The sequence below is a fragment of the Sinocyclocheilus grahami genome, unplaced genomic scaffold (genome assembly GCF_001515645.1).
Source record: "Sinocyclocheilus grahami isolate Dianchi unplaced genomic scaffold, SAMN03320097.WGS_v1.1 scaffold1520.1, whole genome shotgun sequence".
In the NCBI taxonomy this organism is placed as follows: Eukaryota; Metazoa; Chordata; class Actinopteri; order Cypriniformes; family Cyprinidae; genus Sinocyclocheilus; species Sinocyclocheilus grahami.
The window spans coordinates 179,348-196,386 of NW_015506699.1; the positions used below are offsets into that span (position 1 = coordinate 179,348).

At 39.6% G+C, this 17,039-nt stretch overlaps 1 protein-coding gene and 1 long non-coding RNA gene across 3 annotated transcripts in view; both read left to right on the plus strand.

Moving 5' to 3' along the window:
• The first annotated feature begins 1,107 nt into the window (after positions 1–1,107).
• nlrp3 (NLR family pyrin domain containing 3) lies at positions 1,108–11,305 on the plus strand. The gene is made up of 10 exons (XM_016257183.1): positions 1,108–1,144; positions 5,306–5,664; positions 6,077–6,118; positions 6,271–8,056; positions 8,671–8,844; positions 8,914–9,084; positions 9,162–9,335; positions 9,408–9,581; positions 9,970–10,016; positions 10,088–11,305. Exons 2-10 carry the CDS (start codon positions 5,397–5,399, stop codon positions 10,627–10,629), a joined length of 3,378 nt encoding a protein of 1,125 aa, XP_016112669.1. The 5' UTR covers positions 1,108–1,144; positions 5,306–5,396; the 3' UTR covers positions 10,630–11,305.
• A 3,261-nt stretch (positions 11,306–14,566) lies between these two features.
• The window catches only part of LOC107570907 (uncharacterized), a 4,007-nt gene continuing 1,534 nt past the window's right edge, over positions 14,567–17,039 (plus strand). The window contains exon 1 of one of the 2 annotated variants that reach the window (XR_001607103.1): positions 14,567–14,630. This is a non-coding gene — a long non-coding RNA (uncharacterized lncRNA). Of the gene's footprint in view, positions 14,646–17,039 lie in introns of both variants that reach the window. The other variant, XR_001607104.1, reaches the window with a different exon arrangement.

Consider the following 17,039-nt stretch of genomic DNA (forward strand, 5'->3'; position numbering starts at 1 on the left):
TGTGGCCTTAACATTATTTTGGATAAGTCAGTATTTGAGACATACGATTGTTTGACGTATGTTTGGCTACATTACTGATTGTCTGTTATCTATTCATAACCACAAGTCCTTTAGTATTACAGTACATAGTGAATAAATAAATGAGTGGAGAAAAGCAGTGTTGCGGTGTTGTGGCCACCATTATTTTCCAGCACTGCCTTAATGGAGTTCATTTGGGGATGGAGTTCACCAGAGCTTCACAGGTTGCCACTGGATTCCTCTTCCAGATGTTAGAGACCTTACGCTCCTCCACCTTCCGTTTGAGGATGCCCCACAGATGCTCAACAGGGTTTAGGTCTGGAGACATGCTTGGCCAATCCATCACCTTTACCCTCAGCTTCTTTAGCAAGGCAGTTGTCGTCTTGGAGGTGTGTTTGGGGTCATTATCATGTTGGAATACTGCCCTGCGGCCCAGTCTCTGAAGGGAGGGGATCATGCTCTGCTTCAGTATGTCGCAGTACATGTTGGCATTCATGGTTCCCTCAATGAACTGTAGCTCCCCAGTGCTGCACTCATGCAGCCCCAGACCATGACACTCCCGGGCCCAATTTGGACATTTTCACTTAGGGGTGTACTCACTTTTGTGGCCAGCGGTTTAGACATTAATGGCTGTGTGTTGAGTTATTTTGAATATAAATTTAATTTTCATCTAAGTGTGTGAATACTGCTTGAATACATCTCTTTTTTTTATTTAGACTGATTAAGATATTGCTGTAGTCCGTAATCTCACATATCACTATTATATAAGGTCCCCGTTTCACCAGCCTTTAAAAAGAAGACATAGCAAGATAAGGTGATATTTATTGTCGAGTAAGCTATTTACTGATGAGTAGCCTTAATTCAGTAGATCCCAATATTGCTCTGCAGTCTCACCATTAAATCTCTGTTAAAAACTGCTAATGAATAAAATGCTCTGCTCAATGTGTATACACAGTTTAATATACTTAATATTTGACTGTTTTCGATGCGAAAACAATATGACAATGGGATACCAGCGCCCCCTGCAGGTCAAAAGCGAAAGCGCAGTTCTTGACGGGATGTCCTGTCAGAAAGGGGCTTGTGGGAGGACACGATTTAAAGGAAGCACCAGAGAGCTGCGAGACAGGTACAGCGTGTTTATCATTTCCTAACTTGTTTGTAACTTTTATCACTAATACATGTTAGAACCAACAGGCCTAACTATAATGCTTATTAGAACCAAAGCCTTTTTTTTTTTTTCATCTGGCTAGCGTTATGCCACACGTTTAAAATTACTAAACGCAATTAATAACTTTAATACACCGTAAATATGTATAATTGAAATAATTGATAACTTGTTTGTGATTCACCCAAAGGCTCCTTTTCCGTGAATTTAATCGTTCACGAACAGTAACATACACAACAAGAAAGATAACAATACAATAAAAAAAAAACTCTAAGAATTACAAACTACACACCTCAGCTATAACGACACGGCGTAGAAGATCGATAACGTTGGAATCACTTTTAGAACGATTTTTTTTCCATATTACCTGCAAAAATAAACAAACAAACAAACATCAAAACTCGTCAAAGCGCTCTGCAGTTGTTCACAGAACTTAACAGAAGCTCGCCAAGAATAAACATCGTCCGTTGTTGTCAACGTTAATATAGGCCTAGTTATGATCATATTTATTGTTCTTGGTGTGAATGGGCCTGTAGATGAGACTTTGGACTTTCGTTTGCATGACTATAAGCATGTTTGTATAAGTGGAAGGTTGATGAGTAGCTACAATAGGCTATGTAAAAAAAGAAGAAGAAAAAAAAAATATATATATATATATATACTCAGCAGAAAGTAAATCAAGTCTGGTTGTGTTTGGGATTATTAAAAGTGCATACTACATGATTTTATTAGATATAAAAAATATGAAATTATTTTAAGTCAAACCTAATTTGTCATATATCATTTCTTATCTGATCTTATCCACCTTTTCTAGTAAGTGCGGGCACAGCTGTTTGTACATTTAATGTGTCTGGCTTCCGGTCTCTTCCAGCTATTTTTATCTGTACATAACAGCTTGTTTTGCTGCTTTGCAAACTGGTGTCTCTTGCCATGTTATTTTAATGTATTATCTTAAATGAACGCATTTTGGTCTGTAGTGCAAACAGTTTTGCCATGCATTTACTGGGTCACTCCTGGGATTCTGAGTTTGTAAAGTGGTCTTTACCAAATTGAATTGTTCAAAGCGTTTCACAATACTTTGGTATGCCTGTTATAATGAATAAAAATAATTATTGCATTTAATTTTTTTAACATAAAGTAATGTCTTATATCTTAAACCAAGCATTTTGTCATGTCCCTGAGGCACTTCACTGAATTAGTACTTTGAAAATTATTAACAAAACGTGCATAGTGTCTGTAATTTTTGGCAATAATATAAGCATTTATTTGTGTTCCCTTCCTGTGAAAAATACTTTTCTAAAAAATAAAACAGCAAGACATTTTATAAAAAAATAAATAAATAAAAAACAGACTTTAAAGTTATGTCCCTTAGTCTGAACTCAATCCCGTCACACTAACCATTCTGTGCCCATAATAATTTAAACTCTGCTCATATGTGACATAATTTACCAGAAATGACATCATTCAGCTTTCTTTAATAGTGGCACAGAAAATGGTTAGTAGTATCGTACTTTTTATTCATATTTTTGAGGCATGTTATAGTCAGGGAGGGTACTGTCAAGCTTAACAACTCAACTCGGTCACATAAAATTAAGATGGAAAATCATTATTTTTCGACATTTTATTTAATACATAAATATATACAATGTACTTATTTTATTGCTGCCATATATGGTCTACTCTTCTACACTACATGAGGAGCAGTGGCCATTTTGAGTGAAAAACCACAACCCCGTCACAAATATATGTGTATTTATCATTGTTACGGGGTTGTAAACTTGTGACAGGGTTGAGTTATTTACTTAATTTATTAATATGTATCATTTTAATGACATAATATATAAAATAGTCATGGTTTCAGTAAATATATCATGACAACTCATATTTTTGTTATAAATAGAATGTTTGATGAAACATGTCCACTTAAACTTTGACAAGCATCATACATCAGAAATTGCACCCACATTTACAGCAGAAAGGCAATGTTGGCCATGCATATGTTGACCCAGAAACAAGGGGACAATATGAGAGAGAAACATAGATAATTTATTTGTCCTCAGAGAGGAAATTCATTTTCACAGAGGGTATATAACACAAAAACAGCAGCACATTACATATAAACTTGTCACAATATAATGAAAAACAATCATGTCAAAAAAATGTTTTTAATAAATAATAAAATAAATAAACAACAAATGCAAGAGTGTAATATGATAGATGATTTCTTATGTCAAGTCAAGTCACCTTTATTTATATAGCGCTTTTAACACTACAGATTGTGTCAAAGCAGCTTTACAGTATTAAATAGGAAAATAGTGATATCCAATAAATAGTAATAGTCAATAATGCACAATGATAATAGTAAACACTCATTTTTCAGTTAAAGGCAGTTCATCACTGAATTCAGTGATGTCATCATCCAGCTCAGTTCAGTTTAAATAGTATCTGTGCAATAAAGTCGACGATATCGCTGGAAATTAAGTGTCCCCAACTAAGCAAGCCAGAGGCGACAGTGGCAAGGAACCAACTCCATCAGTGACAGAATGGAGAAAAAAACAGGCTCAGTCGGGGGGCCAATTCTCCTCTGGCCAGAAGAAACAGCAGGTTGATACATGCTGCAGCAAAGTCACATTGTGCAGAGGACTCGTCTGGTTCCTGTGGTCTTGTCCCGATGGCCATTTAGGAGACAAGGTCTTCACTGGGGATCTGTGTCTGGGGCTCATTTAGTTGTCATGATCTCCGCTGACATTCAGGGCAACAGTAACTAAACCACACATAGCTGTATGAACAAAACTCTTACTATAGTTAGTCTTCCTGCACATAGGTAACCTATACCTACGGCCAGATGGAAGGGGAATGGAATACTGATGGAGTGGGTGATCTGGATCATTTATGATTATATGTGCTTTCCAAATCATAGCTGAAGTGACCAAAACCGAAAATTTAAATTGAAAGCAATGTATCCCTTCCAGTGTGTTACAGTCTTCAACCCCGTCATACCTTGTCACACCTTGTATTAAACTTCTAAATTAAAAATATAGATTTTTTTACAAAAATAGCGACAGACGCACAATTTGTGTATTTTAGCTTCAGTCCTGAAAAATGTGAAAATTATGATAAATGTAACATTTGTTATCATTAAATTACTGTGAGGGGCAAATTGGCAGTAGTTAGATGTTTGTTTTATTTTAAGTTCTGTGTAAAATCCTTTTTAAACCAATCCCATTTTGTCCGTTAAAGGGTTGAGAAAAAAAAGTGTCTAAATCTGGGGGAAAAAATAAAATAATAGAAGGTCATTAATGCCTGAGGTGGGAAAATATAATAAATAAATAAATATTGGGAGGTCTGATATGTGCCTATGATGTGGGCTATTTAGAAAATTAATCATATGTAGTTGAAAAAACTTATATTCCAAGTTGAAATGTTACCGAATGACAGATCACAATGCAAACAGGATGCCTCGTGTTACGGTCATCACGATCGCAGTGACAGCATCCAAGATCAACACTGTTCATGTACCGCACTGTACGGTTAAATTAATTTACAGTTAACCAGTTTAATATGGAGAGGTACTGGAATGTAGATCTTCATTTATGTTTTTTTTTTACGTGAGAACAGTCCGCTATTTAGGTTTGTATGTTAGCATGGACTCATTAAGTTTAACGTTAACTAGTTTTAGCCAGAGATACCTTGTTAAAGCACAAGATGACATTAACGTTCTGCTGAGCAGATGAAAATTGTAACTTGATGAGAGTATGACATTCTGAAAATGAACGTTTTTGTCTTCGTTGGGATTGGGGCTGAATGCTTAAGGACATTTTGCTCTGTTTTGTTTGGGTTTAGGAAATGTAATAAAATAAATTCCATTGCCCATCCTCTCGGGATACCTGGAATCAGTGTTATAAGTACTCCAGGCGCATCGTTTTTCCATTTTTGTAGCATAAACACCATAAAAATGATTTGAGCTTCAGATCTTCCAATGTTTCTCTATGGCACTGAAACCAAAAGATGTCCGAGTTTCGCTCCCCATGCAACTGATACTCAACTGCCATTGGCTCATCTTTGGTCAAGGGGAGGGGTTTATTGATAGGTCAGTTCATCATTCTTCTCATTATTTTACAGTGGCTAATGATCCGGAGGTCTTGCACATTGCCAGAAAACAGCTTACTACCACATTGAAAAATAAGGTGGATACAAGACCCAGGTAGACAAGATGTCGTCTGTTCCAGAGCAGCTTCTGGAAGCAGTGGATGAGTTTGATAAAAACAAACCAAAGAGACTAAAAAGTGCAGTTACGGATTATGAACTGGAGAAGGCAGATGGAGAGGATGGGTCAATACAGAAGATCAGCCCCTCTCAAACTTCAGTCAGTGTTGATCTGAATGCTAAAGCAGGTGCAACTGTAATCGCTCCTGTACTCACTGGAAATGTCATCCAAGGCCCAGTAATCATCAGCTTCAACTCAGCCACTGGTGCTGTCGGTAAGATCATACCACTGTAATATGGTTAACATCAGCCAAATTTGCTCATTATCAGCCACTCCAGGCTTTTTTTTATTCCCTTATAGATTTCGGTAGTCACAGGATTTATTTTTCCCCTATATTCAGTTTTTCAACACTTGGTTTTATTTAAATTATTTTGTTTCATTTTTCAACAAATTGTTTTGAATATATTTTTTCGCCAAATGCCCCAAGGGTCACTTACTTTGGGATGTAATTTTTCAGACCAGGTTGCTTATTTCTCTAGCAAATGTGCTGTAATGTGTTACAACCACCAAATAGTGTGCAAGGTTTGAATAAATATGCTTTGCTACCACTTCAGTAGCTAAACAATTTCTGTTTAATACTGTATATGTGTATTTTTCTGGCTTTTTTGCTGATGCTTACTCAAAAGGGCCCCAAAATCCACCTGAAGGACAGATGTCTCAGAAACAAGGTACAGAAACAATAGCCACTTCTTCATTCAGCTTATAATTCTAATACATTGTATTTAGATCCATTTCTAAATGTCTACAAGTTATGTTTCCCAACATATCAGTGATTTTAGGCAGAAGTCACAACAGTTCTTGTGTTTTTGATTTATTCTAGAGGACGACATCTTGCAAAAAATCCTGGAAAGTCACAAACACAACATGAAGGCCAAAACGGGACGTGTGTTTGAGGGCAAAAAGGAGAACAAAACACACCTCAGCAAAGTGTACACTGAACTCTTCATCACTGAAGGGGACATTACAGACGTCTATGATGAACATGAGGTTCTGAAGTTTGACCGAGCCTTGAAAACGCCCAAATTTGAGGACACACCGATCGACTGCAATGACATATTCTGTTTACTGAAGCAAAAGGAGGAGGGAAACATTGTGCTGACCAAAGGCATCGCTGGCATCGGAAAGACGTTCTCCGTGCACAAGTTCATCCTGGACTGGGCCGAAGGAAAAGCCAATTGGGATGTGGACTGTGTGTTTCTGCTGCCATTCAGAGAGATGAACTTGATTAAAGATGATAAAGAGATCAGTCTCCACGAGCTTCTGTTGGAATTTTATCCTGATTTGAATGATGTGGAAAACACCAAGTTTTATAAAAAATGCAAACTGGCATTTATCTTTGACGGACTTGACGAGAGTCGCCTGGAATTGGATTTTGATTGTAAATTAGTCAAATGTGTCAATGCGCGGTCATCTGTTGATGTTTTATTTACAAGCCTAGTTATAGGCAAACTGCTTCCATCGGCTCTCGTCTGGGTGACGTCACGACCAGCAGCGGCCAATCTGATCCCTCCTGAGTACGTAGGATTGTTTACGGAGGTGCGTGGATTCACCGACCAGCAGAAAGAGGAGTATTTTAGAAAACGGATCGTAGATGAAGCTCAGGCCTCCAGTATAATCTCACACATCAGGACGTCTCGTAGTCTCTACATCATGTGCCACATTCCCGTCTTCTGCTGGATCACTGCCACCGTTCTTCAGGATATTCTTGTCAAAAACGATGGGCAGGACATTCCTTCGACCCTCACCGAAATGTACATCCACTTCCTTCTGATACAGATGAACATGAAGAACCAGAAGTATGAGAAGAAACAGGAAAGAGATCGCACAAAGCTTTTGAGTTCAAACAAAGACATGATCTCCAAGTTGGCTAAACTGGCATTCGAACAGCTGAAGGAGGATAACGTCATGTTCTATGAGAAGGATCTGAAAGCGTGCGGCATCGATGAAAGCGAGGATTCCACAGGATTGTGCACTGAAATCTTCAAGAAAGACTCTGTTCTGCATGAGATGAAGGTGTATTACTTCATACATCTGAGTGTGCAGGAGTTTCTGGCCGCGTTGCACGTGTTCCTCTGCTATTTGAAGCTGGACATGGACGAGCTGACTTTCTTCCTGGAGAATTCGCGTCCAAATAAGAAAGAACTGCTGTACGTTCTGCTGAGGAAGGCGATCGATAAAACAAAGGAGAGTGACCGAGGGCATTTCGATCTCTTTTTGCGGTTCTTGCTGGGTATTTCTCTGGAGTCCAATCAGAAACTCCTCATCGGCTTGCTGGACGAAACGCTGAACAGTAAAAACTGCATCAATAAAACCATCCAATACATCAAGCAACTGCAAAACAATGACAAGTGCCCAAATAAATCCATCAACCACTTCTTCTGCATCCTGGAACTGCAGGACAGAACCCTGTACCAACAAATCATGAAATATCTGAGGTCAGAGAGCGGCCAGCCGAAAGCAGTGTCCAACTCCAACTGCTCAGCGCTGGTCTATGTGCTTCTGATGTCAGGCGAGGTGCTGGATGACTTCGACCCAAAGATGTTCAACAAAACATATGCAGGATGCAGGAGACTCGTCCCAGCCGTGAGATGCTGCAGAAAAGCCCTGTACGTATGAAAAAAGTAAAACTGCATATTCTGTTTTACTTTTTCCCAAATTTAATTTGCATTTTTTTCATTATACTATTTTTATAAAAATTTCCCCAGTTTGTTAATTTTTCTCCAAAACCTGTTTTACTTTTTCAACATAATCTGTTCCCCCCCCCTATTTGTGTTTCTGTTTTATTTTTTCATGATTCCAATTCAATTTGAGTAATCAAGAGCATGTTTAAGCGAGTTAATTAATAAAACTTTATGAATGAAATTAAAACTTTTTGTTAATTTTGTATGACAGTGATGCTGTAAAAATGCCTGTATTTTTTCTTTTTTTAAATTTACAAAAGTTTGTGAAGCATAGTTTTTAAATACATAGTTTTTTAGGTTTGTTGCGTTACATTTATAAAAAAGATGCAGCTTTGTTCTGTTTTTAAAATAATGTACAGGTCTGATACTGTAAACTCTTCATGACTTGCAAGTAATTACACTTTTTGTAGAGTTCCATCATTTTTGTGCAGTATATTGCATTATTTTTTTTATATTATTTTACTTTATTCAGATCTATTTTTTGAAACTGTGTAGAGGTGAACTTTTCATGACTAGCTAACATCTCGCCATCTTTCCAGGTTTTCAGACTGTGGACTGACACAACAGTGCTGTGAAACAGTGGCTGTGGCACTTCAGCTTGAGGACTGTCCTCTGAGCGAACTGGACCTGAGTCACAATTACAGCATCGAGGCGGGGGTGAAGATACTTTCTGCTGGACTGAAGAGCCCACATTGTCATCTGGAGACACTCAGGTCATTAGCGTTTTCATTTCTGTGTGAACATGCTCTCTGAAATTTAATGCTGATATTGTACTTGTTCAGGTTGGCCTGGTGTCATTTCGGCCAGGAGAACTGTGTGGAGCTGGTCTCAGCTCTCAAGAACATCTCACATCGTCTAAGAGAGCTTGACCTCAGCGGCAATGACCTGCAGGACTCTGGACTCCATAAGCTTCTAAATGAGATGGAAACTACAGAGAGAAAACTTCAGGTTCTGAGGAAAGTATTGATGATATTTAGCATCAACCACACTGAATGAGGCAGATGAATGACTGTTATGGAATGTTTTCCTGCAGGTTGAGCTGGTGTAACCTCACTGCGAAGAGTTGTGAGAACCTTTCCTTGATCCTCAGCTCAGATTCGCCCCTGAGAGAGCTGGATCTGAGTAACAATGACCTGCAGGATTCAGGAGTGAAGCTGCTCTCTGATGCACTGAAGAGTCCAAACTGTCAGCTGGAGATACTGAGGTAAAACTAAGAGCTATAGTTTATTTCTTTTAGAAATGTTTTTCTTTTCTAATTTGTTTTGTCAATCTGTAGGTTGTCTGGCTGTATGGTGACAGAGGAAGGCTGTGGTTATTTGTCTTCAGCTCTGAGTTCAAACCCCTCACACCTGAGAGAGCTGGATCTGAGCTACAATCACCCAGGACCATCAGGAGTCCAGCTGCTCAAACACAAACTGCAGGATCCAAACTATAAACTGCAGATACTCAAGTATGTCTTGTGGGTCAATGATGTGGCATTCATTTTTTGAAAGGTCCTGTGTTTACAGACAATGACTTACAAAATCACTTATGATTCAGTGTCTGAATTTTTTAATTTGTCAATATTTTTGTAGTCTTTAAGTTAAAGAAGAATGGCTCATTTTGTATTAAATCTAGCTGTAGAGCTGCTTTGAATCAAAACAAAACAGTCATAAAGTCAATGTTGTTTAAGCGACATACAGGCAGCAATTATACATTTGTGCAGCTACTTTTATCCAAAGCAACATTTAATAACTGGTTAATTTATTCAGTTCATTCATTCCCTGTAAATCAAACCCATGACCTTTTGTTATTATTTGCTTTCATTCTATTAACCTCTTCTTCATTGATTTCTACAGAACTGAGCCTATGGGTGAACACTTCATCAAAGCAGGGATAAGGAAGTGTAAGTTTCTTACTCTCCATCTCTCTGTCTCTCTCTCTGAGGCACTAACGGATGTGTTTTCTGTCTCACAGATGCATGCAATCTCACGCTGGATCCAAACACAGCTCACGATCAGTTGTGTCTCTCCAATGAAGACAGAACAGCAGCATATGTAATGCAGAAGCAGCCGTATCCAGATCATCCAGAGAGATTTGAATCTGTCCAACAAGTGCTGTCTAGAGAGAGCCTGTCTGGCCGCTGTTACTGGGAGGCCGAATGGACGGGTCCGAAGGGGACGGTTGGAGTGACGTACAAAACCATCCTGAGGAAAAGTGATGATCTTTGTATAGTAGAGGCCACCAGTCAGCTTGGAAACAATAGTGTGTCATGGAATATTACCTTTACATCTTTTCCATATGTTTCTCACGCTGAAGAAGACATTAATATAAAGGCTTCATCCTCTTGTTCATCTAAAAGAGTGGGTGTGTACGTGGACACGACGGCTGGCATTTTGTCCTTCTACAGCATCTCTGACACACTCACACACTTGTACACCTTCCTTGCGGCTTTTAAAGATCCTCTCTATGCAGCATTCAAGGTGGACAGTGGCTCTGTGTCCTTTTGCCAAATGTAACCTGAAAGTCTCTTTATCCTAACATTATGTGCACATTTATTGCCATCTTGTTTATCTCTGTGTGACTGAGTATAACATCAGTTCATATTTGATGAGATTTTATGCAGGTAAAAGCAAAGGTTTCACATGTTTTACTGTAAATAACAACCGAACCACTTGTTCAGAAATTATTTAAGTACTGCTCTAGGATTTGCCTTTTTAGACACGCAAAAGCAATTTTTTTTAATGCTTTATTTGTGTTATGCTTAAAGTCTCATTTAAGTCTCATTTGTTCACTTTGTTAACCTAGATCAGTGTTTCCCAACAACTGTGCTGCAGCACATTAGTGTGCCATGACAGGTTATCAAAAAGTTCCTATCTCTATTATATTTTATTATTTTACATAAGTGCTATTGGTCATCGTTATGTCTGTTTATGGGTTTACAAATATTTAACCAATGAAAAATATTCAAAAGAGCTTGTGACTAAACTTCATAACACCATTGGATCCTCAAATTGTCAAACCTCATAACTCCACCCCGCCTCCATTCAGAATGAAGTGCCATGACGCGCAGTTTGAAGACAGACGTCTACTTCACAATGTAAAGGTAAATAAAGAGCTGACATTTAAAGAAGTACAGCATTTTATAAAGACTATTATTTTTGTGTGTTTGAAGAGTGGAGAAGAGTCTAAGCTGTCTAGTTGTAGCCAAACACTTTTGTACGTTTTAAATATCCTGTGCATAGTGGTTCATCTTTTACATCATGAGATTTTGGTCAAATGTATTAAACAACAAGAAAAACTGAGCACCCATATCCACCTTTTTCTTCCCAGAAGAGTGCGCACGGCCATTTGTAAATTTTATGGGTCTGGATTCCGGTCTCATCCATATCCAGCTATTTTTAGCTGTACAATACAGCTTACTTGCGGATTGATATTGCAAATTGGTGTGCCGCACCAGTCGTCACTTTTGGGGATCCCCAGACCAGATGTCGGACCAGATGTCGTTCGCTACATCAGAGGGGGAGTGTATGTCCTCCGGGGATGAAGATTCGGCTGCGCTGCTCCCTTCGGGTGTGGCAGCGTTGCCCGAGTCAGACCAAGAGATGGCTACTATGCTTTCCCGGGCCGCTGCGAGTGTCGGGCTCGAGTGTAACCCTCCACCATGTCTCGAACCCTCGCGGCTGGACGATTGGTTTCTTGGAGCGGCTCATGCTGGATCTCAGCACTCCGCCCCAGTACCTTTCTTTCCGGAGGTGCATGAAGAGGTGACTAAATCGTGGACAGAACCTTTTTCTGCCCGAAGCCGGTCTGGTCCTTCTTCCTCCCTCACTACTTTCGATGGCGGGGCGGCTAAGGGGTATGTGGAGCTCCCCCCAGTGGAGCGGTCTGTGGCGATGCAACTGTGTCCCAAGACCGCTACCTCTTGGCGGGGTAATCCGCGTCTCCCCTCCCGAGCATGTAAGTTCTCGTCCTCTTTGGCGGGCAAGGCTTACACAGCTTGTGGAGAAGCCGCTTCCGCCCTGCATGCCGTGGCGCTCCTGCAGGTCCACCAGGCCAAAGCGCTCAAGGAACTACACGAGGGTAGTTCTGACCCATGGGTTATGCAGGAACTGCGTGCAGCGATGGACCTCACCCTACGGGCAATGAAAGTCACTGCACGCTCCCTGGGTCGGGCGATGTCCACCTTAGTGGTCCAGGAGTGCCACCTGTGGCTGAACCTGGCAGATATGCATGAGCCCGACAAAGTTTGGTTCCTCAACGCCCCTGTCTCTTCGGCGACGCTGTTGAAAACTTTGCCCAGCAACTTTGCCCACATTTTCAAAAAAAGAGCAATTTTCTCTATCTCTGGGTCACAAGAGGGCGCGGTTGGTAGTGTGCGACGTGTTGCAAACAGCAGGCAGTAGTGTGTCGGTCGAGGACTCCACCAGGCCTTCTCTCACACCCTCTGCCCCACCCTGAAACCAGGTAAGTGTGGCGCAGCCCACGCAGACTCCACTTCGGGCCGCCTCAGTGCCTCCCTTTTGTCTCGTCGCTCCAGCCGGGACACGGCATCAACGCTATGTGAGGGGCGTAACATTTCCGTCTCACGCTTGAGGTATTCGGCCAATCACCAAATACACAAAATAATGTTCTTTTCAGCAGCCTCATATGACCCCTTTAAAAACGCCAACGCGCAGTGCCCTTAACGCACACTAAACCCACACTATCTCGAATACTGCTCCGGAGCGCTATTTGAGGCTTAGTGTATCCCATCATGCATCATGTTCTGGAAAAATATCGTGATACTTTTTGCCGAGATCTCGCGAGAGGTCACGGAAACCTTTCCAATGCAAGTTAAATATTAATATAATAATTAGATATTACATATAATTTGGTAGAAAAACTGTGTTTTTACGTTTTATTGGTGCAAAGATGAGTATAGTGGTGATATTTATTTTGTACAACATTTGCAACTGCTTTTTATCACTTAATTAGAAGCACCACAAATTAAAATTATGTCATGTTATAGGGACTACTGAACAGACATTTAGAAGTTGATTTTAAAATGCAAAGTAATTAAAATTGAAATTAAAATAAAGCTATGTAAACACTTGCATTTTTACAACACTATAAGTCTGTTCCATCAGGTAATGAAAAGTTCGACACACACTTGTGGTCTTCATCCTCACTTGAACACTCGGGCCAAATACAGGAAATACGTCATATAAGTGTTCAAGTGGTCAAGTGCAAAGATCGCAAGTGTGGGTATTTGGACAAGGCAAAGGAGAGGACTTGAGGAGGGCGCTTTGTTTTATTGTGAAAGTTGACAAATTATTAAAAATCTACTGTTGGGTAAGTACATTTTGTAGTATTTTATTAATGTGGTTGAGTTTTACTTGTTTCACACGAAGGAACCGAAAGAAATGTGCACATTGTCAACTGAAATGTAGTTTGAGTTTGGCTAAAATTATAGCTAACGTTAGTAGGCTAAAAGTAGGGCTAGTGTGAATAAATCTAGATTTAAATTCAAAGAGAAAAGATATGCATGACCTGGCGTTTTATTCGTATCCAAAACGAGGAGATGTGAACATACAGAATACAAATTATTGGTCATTGTCCAGCAGTTTATTTGATTTCTTAGGCAATTAAAAGTAAGAAAAGTAAAAAAAAACCTGTTAGAAAAAAAAGGTATTACATTTTACATTTCTGTCCCCTTCACTTCTGAAATGATGGCTACGCCATAATAAACATAATTTCAGTGTAAGCCATGATTGACAGTCAATACTTGTCACAAAAACGTATAAACATTGGATAAGGACTTAGTTCATGCACTTGTTACATGATAGATGAGTGGTTGTGAAAGTGTATGTTTTAACATAGCATACAATCGCCACGCTGCACATTACTGTTAATTGTAATATTGACCTTGCGTGGACATTTTTCTGAGGTGAAGTAATCCTGAGTAATTTCTTTCTCAGAATCATGTCCAGGCGGCTGTGAGATGTGATCTGATCATCATCAGTCTGTCTGGGGAGACGTGAAGAAACAGAACAAACTGAGACAGACTCAATCCAAAAGAACTGTGGCCACGTCTCCAAGATGCTTCAAGAAACCTCCTGCAAAGCTACAGTACTGTTTAAAGTATTAGACACTTGTGTAAAAATGCTGTAAAATGAGAATGCTGTCAAATTTTATTTATCAATTAACTTCTATTATCTAAATGAAATCAACATTTGGTGTGAGCATCCTTTGTGTTTAAAGCAGGTTTTGCCCTCGGTTTCTCAGGGAGCTTTGCAGGAGGTTTCTTGGATATGCTATTTACCCATACATATAAAGTTTAAGACATCATCTAATTCCTTATTATCAGACATATCAGAACGGAAAAGAACCTTACTGATGGAAATACTACAGAGCTGGTGGATTTATTTATATTTATTACTTTCTTCTTTTAGAATCTTTAGTTCACCTAACCTGCATGTCTTGGGACCCAGAGCCACGCTGACACAGGGAGAACATGCAGAAAGGAACTTGAACCCAGGTGCTTAAGCATTTTGTGAGTTTTCATGATGTCACTAGATTGGATTTGAGTGCTGTTTTCAATGAATTAATTTGAAAATTCTATAATATTCTAATTCTGTTCTTTAAAAAAACTTGTCCCTTTTAGACTTGCACTCTATTCATTTACTGCTTGTTTTCTTTTAAAAAAAGTAACAGTAGTTTTTCTAATCTTTTTGTATTCTTTTTATTTATTATACAATTAACAAAAGCAAAAAAGGCATCTAACACTAGCTTGCTCTATTATTTTACTATCTATCTGTTTTCTTTTTATTTATTATATCATTTAAAAAAATGACTACGTGTACTGCATTGAGCTAACTGAGACTGGTTATAGCACTTGCATATCATTGCTCTTTTGTTGATTTTGATTGCTTCTATTGTCCTCATTTGTAAGTCGCTTTGGATAAAAGCGTCTGCTAAAAGACTAAATGTAAATGTAAATATGTCAAATGCCTTGATGGTGAAATTCAATATGAGGGGTGGTGGCCAACTCGAAAAGAAGCCATTCAAAGCTACCCCTTTATACTATGTGATTCAAGGTCATTTTGGCCTTATGACATTCAAAAAATCTCTTGTTCCTTGTCTATTATTTATATCATTTTTATTGTTGCCTTTTATCTATTCAGGGGACGTTCTCTAAAAGACCACCTGTTTTCATTAGAAGTGTCCAGTTAACTTTCACAGTTACACCTAGTTAAGGGTCTTTCTCAAGGACACCACAGTGGTATTGATGAGGCAGGGGACAACTTGCTGTTTTTTCACTAATCTAACACACATTTAATGCAGAACATCTTTTACTTACATAAGATTATTCTACAGTAAAATAACATGTAATACATGTTGATTACCTTTTTATAATGCTTCATTTATGAAACAGAGGCAAAATCTTGTTCCATTGTATTTTAAATTTAGTTGTAGAACCTTAAAGACAAAATAACCAGAATCAGAATCAGAATCAGAAGAGCTTTATTACCAAGTATGTTTACACACACAAGGAATTTGACTTGACAACAGGAGCTTCCAGTGTAGAAGAAAGTACAAACATAGTGCAGACGTACATGATAGTGCAGACATACATAGGAATAACACAGTAGGGATGTAATATAACACTAATATAATAAAAAAAGAAACATGTAATAATGTACTATATACAGAAATAGAAGTATAGGAAAAAATGTAATTGTTTAGATAAATGTACATATATGTTTATTAGTGTGCAGATATGTTATTTACAAAGTATGCAGTTTAATATGAATATACTATGTTAGTTGTGATGGACGATGTATAATTATGAAAGATTAATTGTTCAGACTGAATATAGCTTGTGGGAAATAACTGTTCTTGTGCCTGACTGTTCTGGTGGTCAGTGCTCTGTAGCGCCGACCAGAAGGCAACAGTTCGAAGATTGAGTGGGCTGGGTGTGAGGGGTCCAAGGTGATTTTTTTTAGCCCTTTTCCTCACTCTGGAGATGTAAAGATCTTGGAGGCTGGGCAGAGGGGCACCAATAATCCTCTCAGCAGTCCTGACTGTCCGTTGTAGTCTCTTGATGTCTGATTTGGTTGCTGAACCAAACCAGACAGTTATGGATGAACACAGGCTCAATGATAGCAGAGTAGAACTGTTTAAGCAGCTCCTGTGGCAGGTTGAATTTCCTCAGCTGGCGAAGGAAGTACAACCTCTGCTGGGCCTTTTTTGCAATGGAGTCTATGTGAGTGTCCCACTTCAGGTCCTGAGAGATTGTGGTGCCCAGGAACCTGAATGACTCCACTGCAGTCACAGTGCTGTCCATGATGGTGAGTGGGGGGAGTGCAGGGGGTTTTCTCCTGAAGCCCATGATCATCTCCACAGTTTTGAGCGTGTTAAGCTCCAGGTTGTTAAGACTGCACCAGACAGCCAGCTCTTTAACCTCCTGTCTGTAAGCAGACTCGTCTCCATCCTTGATGAGGCCGATGACTGTAGTGTCGTCTGCGAACTTCAGGAGCTTGACAGAGGGGTCTTTAGAGGTGCAGTCATTCGTGTAGAGAGAGAAGAGCAGTGGGGAGAGTACACACCCCTGGGGGGCGCCAGTGCTGATGGTGATAGTCCTGGATGTGAGTTTGCCCAGCCTCACTAGCTGCTGCCTGTCTGTCAGGAAGCTGGTGATCCACTGACAGATGGAGGTGGGCACGGAGAGCTGGGTGAGTTTGTCTGAGAGAACGTCAGGCATGATGGTATTGAAGGCAGAACTGAAGTCTACAAATAGGATCCTTGCGTAATTCCCAGGTCTGTCGAGGTGTTGCAGGATGTAATGCAGTCCCATGTTGACTGCATCATCCACAGACCTGTTTGCTCTGTAGGCAAACTGAAGAGGATCCAGCAAGGGTCTAGTGATGTCCTTCAGGTGGGCCAG